This window comes from Botryllus schlosseri, chromosome 3 (assembly GCF_051294905.1).
Source record: "Botryllus schlosseri isolate E-star chromosome 3, Bs_hap1, whole genome shotgun sequence".
Classification (NCBI taxonomy): domain Eukaryota; kingdom Metazoa; phylum Chordata; class Ascidiacea; order Stolidobranchia; family Styelidae; genus Botryllus; species Botryllus schlosseri.
The window spans coordinates 16,918,363-16,928,845 of record NC_137238.1 but is presented as its reverse complement, the minus strand read 5'-3'; the positions used below and the strand labels follow the sequence as shown (position 1 = coordinate 16,928,845).

General features: G+C 40.0%; 1 protein-coding gene and 1 long non-coding RNA gene across 2 annotated transcripts; both read right to left on the bottom strand.

Annotated features, from left to right (window-relative positions):
- Positions 1-1,764: 1,764 nt before the first annotated feature.
- LOC145435884 (phosphatidylserine lipase ABHD16A-like) lies at positions 1,765-4,092 on the bottom strand. Its single transcript, XM_080313146.1, has 2 exons — positions 3,883-4,092; positions 1,765-2,094 (listed from the first exon to the last, which is right to left on the bottom strand). The coding sequence occupies exons 1-2, from the start codon at positions 3,913-3,915 to the stop codon at positions 1,936-1,938; spliced, it is 192 nt and encodes a 63-aa protein (XP_080169272.1). The 5' UTR covers positions 3,916-4,092; the 3' UTR covers positions 1,765-1,935.
- Positions 4,093-7,126: 3,034 nt separating this feature from the next.
- On the bottom strand, positions 7,127-10,273 carry LOC145435883 (uncharacterized). The gene is made up of 2 exons (XR_013914088.1): positions 8,273-10,273; positions 7,127-7,393 (listed from the first exon to the last, which is right to left on the bottom strand). It is a non-coding gene; the product is annotated as an uncharacterized LOC145435883 (long non-coding RNA).
- Between the last annotated feature and the right edge of the window lie 210 nt (positions 10,274-10,483).

Genomic DNA, 10,483 nt, shown 5'->3' with positions numbered 1-10,483 from the left:
CACTATTGTGGGGAATATTATAATCATTTTGGGTCAGCTTCAAACAATTAATTGGTGAATGGGGGGTACTACAGAGAAGTGGTTACTTCAGCATTACTTACATTAATTCCAAAATTTTCTAAATAGCTTTTTGACCCACCTCAAATGCTCCTGTGGGCCACCCTCTGAGAACCCCTGGCGTAGTGATATAAACCATAGCTGCAACACCAATGGGTTGCGAGTTCGAGTCCGACTGAGGTCGACTCCAGAAAGTGTTTGAGGTTTAGCTAAGCTCCTCGCCATTCATCCGCGTAAGCTGTGTCTTACAGAAAGCCTAGAGATTGTCGTGCTACAAGTCGGCAGATACGGAAGAAAAATGAAGAATATATCTAGGGTTATCATATTTGAAATCGCAGGGGAGCGGTATCGCGGGCGTTGAAGAAAGATGACATCGCGGTAGAGGGTGCAGTAGGGACTTATTCCCGAGTTCTCTCGTTGCAAATTAACATTTGGTCTAATCCTGAAATTTTTCATCGCCCTCATCGCGAAATAATGGCCGACGATGTTTGCAACACGATTTCATGAATTCAGTGGTTTATTGTAATTCATGTAAAATTAATTGCGCGCACTTTTATATCGCCAATTCCCCGTTAAAATACTTGCGACACTTCAGCTCGGGTTATTTTCCACAAGTAACTAGAACTATAGGCAGTTTATCCGGCAGCGCAGAGCGTGTCTAAATCGAAGAAGGAGACACTGCATGTGGGCCTACCTTTTTTAGAGGGAGAGCCCTTAGTTACATTAAAGATGCTTTGCAGTTTATGGTCAAAATCAGTACCTTAATTTATTTGTATAAGAGATACCAAATTAAACCTTCAGAATATCTCTTTATCGTATCATACAGAATAATATTGTTCAGTTTTGGGACCCACCACCTCACATGAATGTTACATATATATTATGGATTGCTTTGTTTGGAATACATTCATGTTAAAGTTAATTACTGAGTGTGGTACTAAATTCACTGTGAGCGAGCAAAGATCTTTACCACATTCTCAGGCCTCGATTGAAGCGCATAATATTTCCGATAGTAAAGTCACAACGTGAAAATACCGATGGGACTTAGGCCTCTTACCCATTGCTTTTTACTATAATCCTTTAAAATGTGGGAGGGCATATCTAGGCAATTTTTGAAGAGGGTGCTGGAGGAAATAAGGTTAAGGACCACTGATTCAAGTAGTTCAGATAGGCCAAACTCGCTAAACCATACACGATTACTCTGGAAAATATACTACATGCGTCCAACGCAGCCAGACTGCATAGACAATTGTACCTGTTGATGCAGATGTGGTGATCATACTAGTTGAGCTCCAAGCTCGTATCGATCATGCCTATCTGACACCAAATAGTGTGCATGCGCATGTGCAATTTCTGTGCCACCATTATTGCTGCGTTTGCCATAGATCTCGGATGGAATAAAATAAAGACTCGCCCTCTCTCTGTAACCACATATGCTGGTACGTTCAAACAATCTTAATCGGTTTCCTATCGAATATCAAGGCTGTACATTGGTATACAAACTTACGAGGTTTAGTTCATGTCCGGATATTTCAAATATGTCCCCCAAATCACAAGGCCACAAAAATGACAAATATCTAAAGAATCTGTGTGGAACGCAGAAACCAGTTCGCAGCCAAGTCTTTTCAATTCTGGCATATATATCCCGGTACTTCATTCAAGCCCACCGAAATTCGTAACATCTGTTTATCACAGTAACAAACCATGCATGCCTAGATAATGTATTGCAAAATTCTAATCGAATTATAAAATCGAAAAGGAATGCATCTTTGTTCACAAAGTCGTATAGTAAGAAGATTTACTAATATTTCACCCCACGAATATCAAACCATTTAGCAATAAAACTAATAACGGAGATGGCTACTCGACTAGATTGTTCTATTCGTCAGATTCCTTGATGATTTCAAAGTCTTCAGAACTGCTATCTGTGCTGAATTGATTCGGCAAACTGCTGTGGATATCCCAGGGCATTCCAAACATGCTTGAAGGTAGAGGCGGGCAATGAGAGCTATCGAAGAAGCTCATATGCTTCACTGCCTGTAAAGATAGAGACAAGGGCAGCAATTACAAGATTTCAGATATGAAATATGTGTCAAAGTACTTTCAGGGGGTTCATGGAGAATGTAGGAATGAGAATTCACGAGATGGGCGAATAATGTTTAGGAAATTGAGAGTCGGAAAGATCTCACAATAGTGTAGTGGTAAGTAGCCTAGTCATATGCAACTGAGACAAGGTGCTACTGTTACTGCTACATTTATACATACATAGTGCAGTGTCAAATCAATCTAGTGTGGCGTATCACCATTCACAGTCATATCCGCTGAAACATTCGTGGCGAATTCATTAACACAACATTGATCGCTTTCATAATAATTTTTTTTAGTAGACTCTTAGATGTACTCCAATAGATGCAAGACTGGGCAACTAAATGACAAAAAAAATTTGACAGAACATCTTAGGAGTGCTGTCTGGGTTATGAAGGTTGCTGCGGGCGAGATAGTTTAGTGGTTACGATAAGCGCCCACCAAGCAGACGGATCGGGTTCGATTCCCGTCGGAGGTTTATCTGGGCTCCTTTTCCCCTGCCGTTGGCGTTCTTACGGCGACAAAAAAAGCCAAGTAAAAGACCCGACGAAAGGAGGCACTCACAAGGAATGGAAAGAACTAGTCGAAAGGGCCGCGGCTTCAAAAAAGATCAACATCGAAAAGAACTGTGACATCGGGCACTCTAGGCCGAGGTGGATGTTAGAGTAAAGGATCGCTACTGATGCGTGTCGTTCTCTGTCGTCTTATCGCATTGTGTGTGACTTGTTCAGATAAAAATACTAACCCAACAATGTTATGATTACGAATATGACATTTTTCTCAGATTGACTCCGGTTAAGAGATAGTTAAGCCCAATTTACTGTTTTTACCCCCTTAATATTTCAAGTACAAGTTGTAGGAAGTATATTATAGCTTTTACGACTTTTTACACTGATCTATGTTCCTCAAAATGGAAGTCTGTCAAGCCTAAAAACTGTACTTTTTTACGAAGGAAATAAATTTTCTCCTGTATCAATATGTCATCCTACCAAGATGAGACAAGCATGGAGCTTTGTAAATGTGTACTTGGAAAACTTGATTACAATATTCATATGCGGCTCATCTCTATCAACTTTTAAATGCTCAATTATCTGCTGGGCCAACAAAGTGGGTATCCCAAGTATCAGGGTTGTAATGACTCTATCCGAGTCATGTTTTTTATAGAGTCGATTTGTACTCGAGTCATTGTACATGACTCACCGAGACCGACTTTTCACGGTAACTTCGAAGAATAGTTAAATTACCACATTATTGATATTTCGTCTACCAGTCCCGATACTTGGAAAATAGAGCCAGAAGCTGTTAAGACTGAGGAGAATTGTCAATATTATAAATGCGAGCAATTCTATATCACTCGAACAGAGTTGAAAAAGTGGGTTGAACCCGATTGAACTCAAAAACTGAACAGTGAACATAATGAATTGGACTCGAGTTACAACTCTTTGACTCGGACTCGAACGTCTACTAACTGACTTGGACTTGGCTCGGTGGTGAATTGAAAATGACTCGAGTCAAAACTATAAACGTGAGATTGACTTATGACTCGGAACCTTGCGACTTGGCTACAACCCTGCGAAGTATGACTGTTTTCAATGTTTGTGGGTGTATTCTAGTTTATTTCAATATATAAATATATTGTTGTATAATATAATAATAGTAATTATATTTCTAATGCTAAATTCACCCAGTGAGGAATTAACCAGTAACCCAGCACTGGCCCGAAAACGAAAAGCACATTACCAGGTAAAGCAATACTTGTTGCTTCTCCCGCATGGTTAAATTCGATCCAATATTCAAAGGATATTCGGCGGACGTGCTGGCGATATATGTATGAAGAATCTTTTCGCATTTCTCTTCGTCTACTTCGAAGCTTTCCAAAACACTCGCTACAAAAACAGTAGACACCGATGTTAGCTGAACCCAAAAGGTGGTAACAGAGATGAGCACAGATTCTAAAATTATGGAAACCTAAATTATATCCAACTAGCAAATTTAAAATTACGAGTCCACAAAAATCCAAGAATCAACCAGACAGAGGCAGCTGCTCAACATGGCTGTTCACTTCCTAGAAATAAGTCAACGGTGATAAAATTTTGATTAGCCCGGAACTCGAATGGATGGTGTTACACTCTTTAGTAAACATCTTTTCCACTTGCTTAGATCCTAGTTCCAGCGTATTATGACCGCTGAACCGCTGGTTTACATCATCAGTATGCCGTGATTCCGCAGCCTATGTACCTCGCATGCGTAATCCACATGCAAAATAAAGTCAGTATGGCAAAGTATACCGTAACTATTCAAGTCACAAGAATTCACTCTTTCCATATAGTAAATAATCCGAACCTTCTGTGTCACCATTGTCACATTACACATTGCACGGTCTGTGCATCAAATTGCTCGATGGTACGTTTCCAAATCCATATTCATAAAAGCAGTCAATCAGTGCCCTCGACTAGTTTGAGTCATCATCACCCGTAGAAGAAGAAGGAGCATGTCAAAAACGTAGGCCGAAAGTTGAAATTGAAAGAAGATTGGGAGCACTAAATATTTGTTCACTGGAGTCGGGGGTAAACCTGTGCTCTTAGTTCAGGGGCGGGAAACTCCTCCAGTCGGCTGGTCGGATATAGGAATGTAAGTACTTGGCGGGCCGGATTGCTGAATCGATAGATTATTCGCCCATTTATCCTCAATGTCATTCTCGTGCATTGTTTTGCCAATGGAATAGTGTTTGGAACAATGCCGATTCTCATCATTGATGTGAATTCAACGGAATGACCGATAAAAAGTTATATATGTTAACATTTTAGCAGCAATCAGTACGATGATGGTTTTCGGTTAGATCCGATTTTATATTATGAAGGTATAATCGCTATATTGATACTATGGTTGCCACTCTTGCCAGTGAACTCGGCCCTTTGTGAATTCGACCCCACAATATTATAATATATACTATATAAAACAACTTGGTTGCTCACACAATTATCGTAATCAACCCTTCTCTTTTAAAAAATCAGGTGACGTAAATGCTGCAAGAAAATTTCCAAAGCCTCTTTTAACAATCCTTCCAGGCTCTGCACATCTATATTGACACTCCCCCACAGCATCTATTAATTTTTTAGGCTCTGTCGTACATGCATGGTTGCAACCGATGCTAAAATGCCTCGTAGCTAGTCGGTACTTTGATAAATATGCATTTTTAAAAGTTATATTAGGGGAGATGTGGTACCGATGGATCACTGGGACCGAAAATACTTTGAAAATTCTCTATGATAATTCCATGATTGCACTCCGTGAACTTGTCCACAATTGCATGCTGGCAAAATCTTTCCTCACATACAAAAAAAAATCGACGTGCGCGAGCAATGGGGTCTCACACAGATGATTTTTGTTTTAGGGGGTGTAAACTAAATTTAGATCGACATATACATTTTTCTTTGTAACCTTCAACACGAACAAACCAGCAATCATTTTTATTGTGAAGTGTAGGGCTTGTATCAGGCTATATAATGGCACATATTATTTTTTCAGTACTTTCCTTGAGTGGACTTTTTTCGATTTATGTATAAAATTCGTAGGGTGGGGACCGATGATACAATAGCCAAATCAAGCAAAATAATCAAGCATACTAATCACGAAACAAATGAAACATGCCTACGTATAGAAAATCTTTATGTAATAATTGCATATGATGTTTTATTGCTATAACGAGGTATTTGGAAGTCACACTGTCGATTTTCATGCAATATGTATGTTCCCTCAGATTTATAAGTCCGAGCCTAAATCGAAACGTGATTTTATGACAACATTTGAGTTAATATTTATTCTATTTTTTGACAGTTGCGACCAAACATTCTTCTTTGGCTTGCTGTAGCTTAGATTATAATACTGAGAAAGAAAAGTAGTCACATTTGAGTTTTTTCGGGTATATGTGTCATAGGTCCCCGGGTCGTGTGTCATTGGACCCACCGGGTGGGGACCGATGACGCGTTCGAGCAACAAATTTTGAACGTCCATTAATATTTTTTGAGAAGACGGATATTCATGTATATGTGCGCGATAGGTGGAGCTTGTATCAAAGTGCTGAGCCAGCAGAAGATCTGCTGTTTTCGGCTGAACGTTTCAGGGTTAGCGATCATTTTCCGATTTTTGATCCATCGGTACCACATCTCCCCTACATCCTAGTATGCAGCACTGCCTCACTATGCTCAAGAAACCAACAAAAACTATACCAATTGGAGAGAATCAGTAAATAAGTACGCCAGCAGCAAGGTCGATTGCAGCACCCCACCACAGTCGACATACGCAATCCCGTACCTCTGCTCAAGTATATCCCGCGACGGACTAATTTCGCCGGAAACCTATCTTATAGCGTTAAGGGGCGTGGCAGTTTCCAATCATTGTATATATATCATCGGAGAACAGCATTGTCAGAAAGTGAAATTAAAAGGTGTGGTCGATACAGCATCAAATTAGCTTTAATGCGATGCGTAACTGGGATTGTTTTCTTTGTGTTTGCTAAAAGGCACATTCTTGAGCTGTACAAGTCTTCCATACTGTTATGACGTCATCACGAGTGATACTCGAATAGTCGACTCGAGTCGAAGTCTAATACTCAATTCAGAATAGACTCACACAGGTACTAGATTTTGTTCAGCCTTATTAACGGCATCCTATTGCTCCTGCTTTTTTTCCATTCTACCTTTCTGCTCCCATTGCACATTAAGCTTCGAATGTGTTATTAATGCGATAAAAACAATTTACCTTCTTTGATGCGTTCTGCAATCAACTTTTATCAATGACCAGATATTTTAGCTGCGGCTTACATTAATAGGTCAGATGGTTGCAGGAGTTGCTATCATCTATCAGCAATCCATTGGCGATAGAATTGTACGTCTTGAGCTAGTGAAATTACTCGGCTTCCATCGCAAACTGAACATGCGATCATAATATATCAGCCACAACTCGTACACACGGCATCGCTAAATAACATAGTATTGTCCATTTATTTATCACATTAATTTCTGTATGACAGGAACTCATAAATATTAACACCAATGCATTACATTCACTATTCGGGTAACATGAGCACAAATGCATATTCGGAGGGCGACGTCTATTTTAGAATATTGAGGGGTATATAGTAAAGACGAAGTCCGACATCGAAGTATATATATTAGTAGCATGTAAACTTCGTAATTTCAATGAGTTGTATTCGATTGTAGCGTTCGACTCTTCTAGTCTCGTTATTTTCCTTCAGAAATAAAAAGTATGAATGTGTCAGCCACCATTCCAACTATAACGAATATGCATACTTCGAGTGCAGATATACGTTCAGTCGTTCATACATATCCGATAAATGAAAACTGATTTTGGTCTACTATCAAATATGTGTAATCACCCGTTCGTTTCGAGAGTCACTTATCATAATTCGAATATTTTATAAACAGCTTTTGCATCCCAGTGCACCCAATGATGAGATAAGGATATAACATGCATATATATTCGTATTGGAAAACGTAGCTAATCTCGATCATGTGCATTCGACCTGTGCGATAGGGTTGTACAAATATACCATCTTTGGGATTCCAGGGATTCACTGACAGGTTAGCTAAAAAGGACACTGTGCACCAAATTTGGCTCAATTTCAACCAGAGCCAATTGAAATGTTTAAATGTATTAAAAAATGAAAAAGATTTTAACCAAATTTTATTGTCAATCCCATGAAATTGAGTTGCCGAAAAGAACGCGCTTAACAAATTTTGCTCAAAGGGTATGTTATTGCAGCTGAAACTTTTGGATTTGCGAAAGCAACATTGAATTGTGGGTAATCTTAGAATTATTGACGAAGAACTCATATAATTTCGCTTCTACGGGTTGCAATTGCGTCGAATTTATTTTGTATTTTTTGTAGACAATTTAACAATTTTATGGGTGAACAGTAAAATTTGATTTTCTTTAAATTTGTTACTAATTCTACTGCCTGCAATTCAGCCAAATTTTGTGTGCAGCCTTTTTTAGGCTACCTAACAATTTAATCAGTAAATCCAGGTAATCCGAAAAGTTAATTTTTGTGAACAACCCTACTGTCTAGCCATCAATGCCTATACTGACCCGTGATGGCTATACTCACCTAACGTTGACCCTTGGTAACAGAATGGATTACATTCTTGGTCGGGCTCATCTACTAGTGCTGCACTCCTGTCGGTGTCCCGTTCCAGTAGTTGCCGTCGTGTTCGGATTCTCGTCCCACTGCTACGGCAAATATCATCGCCCAAAACACTATGGTAAGCAATAATTTCATCATTCCTCCCACGTTAAAACAAGAAAATCTGCAGTACAACAATGAAATGTCTTGTAACAGGCGTATACACATCTTGCATTAGTACATTAATGGTATTTAGGCACGCCCCACGTTGGCGAGATATCGGCAGGTCCGATCAATACAGAAGTACCTTTATTATTTTAGAGTACTCTAGCGTGGTTTTCCTACTTGCCCTGCTTACTCAAGCGCTTATATTTTTAGAATTTCCATGGTTCAAAGTTGATTAGGCAAAACTCCCTACTTTTTAGATTTGTTAAGTAAACACATTTAGCAGTGAAATTGTCATAAGAAGTGGGCGAAATAGTCCCTGTAGCACGAATGCATGTCTGTAAAATCGACATTGAATTATAATAGAGTGTTGATGGTAATTTAACTTGTTAGTATGTGTTAGTATACGGTTAAGCCAATTTTCCGGAATTTCGTCGCAAAATAACTAACAGTCATCCGTCCCACTACTATTTACCAGGCTACTAGGCTACTATGGCTACATGAATTAGCTAACAATTATTTGAAGCCGGTGCACATGTGCCTTTATGCAACTTACTGTCACTTACATATCATTCTCAGGTTGCCTTCATATGATTTAACCCAATTCCACTAAACGGGTACAGCATAAGGAACCGGCTGAATCTAGTACCAATTTTAGTAGAGTATTTAGTTCGGTAGGGCTCACTTTAAACGATTGACCGACGCGGCTGATGTCATTGCTCCATATATATAGCCTATGATGTGGCTCTTTGTAGTAACAAAGTAAAGCAAGTCACCCAATCTAGGCTCTAACTCAGGGGAGGGCAACATACGGCCCGCGGGTCGGACCCGGCCTACGACGGGATTTTGAGCAGAGAGTTTCTGGTCTTACACGATAATTCAACCCGCGGGTCACGTACAGTCTTCACCAAGGGATTCTACGTCCGACATACAATTAGACTTAAAAGAATTTGCTGACAACTTTGATCGATCACAGATGTCTCATAGACTTCATTAACTATTGAAATTCATTAATAAATTCGGGACTTGGAAGTTTCAAATAAATACGATTCAGGACTCCGGCCCACCGGGTACGCCTACGTCATGTTCCCATATTCGGCCGACCGACTGCTGAAGTTTCCCACCCCTGCTCTAACCGGCTTTGTTTGTTTGTTTTGGGGTATTCATGGTGTTTGTCGACTACTATGGTCATTTAGGACACACCAGGCCGATATTCTTCTTATTTTCCGTAACTGCCGACTTGTAGCACGGCCCACCTCTATGCTTTTGTAAGACACCGCTGACGCGGATGAGGTGGCGAGGAGGAGCCTAGGTAAACCTCCAACACTTGGGTATCGGAATTCGGAAGTCGACCTCGGTCGGAATAGAACTGGTTGACAAACCCTGATTTAAAACTTCTTCAATAGAACAAAAGTAACGTATGGTGAAACGGTTGCTGAGGATGATAAATCAGTGAGACGGTAAAGTTTGTAAAATCTAGAGACAAACTATTTACTATTTCACGTCGAATTCAGGCGGCCAGAGAGCTGCTGCTGACTGATTTCCTCTAGGAACGTGTAGAGTTTATATATATAGGCGGTTACGGAAATGGTTCCGCACAAGTTCGTGTATTGCTGCTAACGTTTTCGTGATTGCACCTCATAACAGTGACGTTATAATAAAGCGCAATATTCAATGATATGCAACATATTTACCGTCCCGTTGCTCTTTATTATTCAACCCTCCGATACATGTATCTCCGTCTTCTTGACTGCGCCGGCCTTACCAACGTGAAAGGAGCCTCACACACAAGGGAATTTCTACGTTGTAGACTGGAACACGAAATCATGGATGACGAAAGCTTGAAATAATAAAAATCAATCACACACTGGATTCTCACATACACGTTTTGGGAGATGAGGATTCATGGATGACTTTATATCAATGCGTGTGTCAGGTTTTGACTGGGACCCAGTGATCGTCCAAGTCGGTGTCATTGACGAGAGAAATTCGGGTTTGGTCGTACGCTTGAGAAAAGAGTGGTTTCATGCG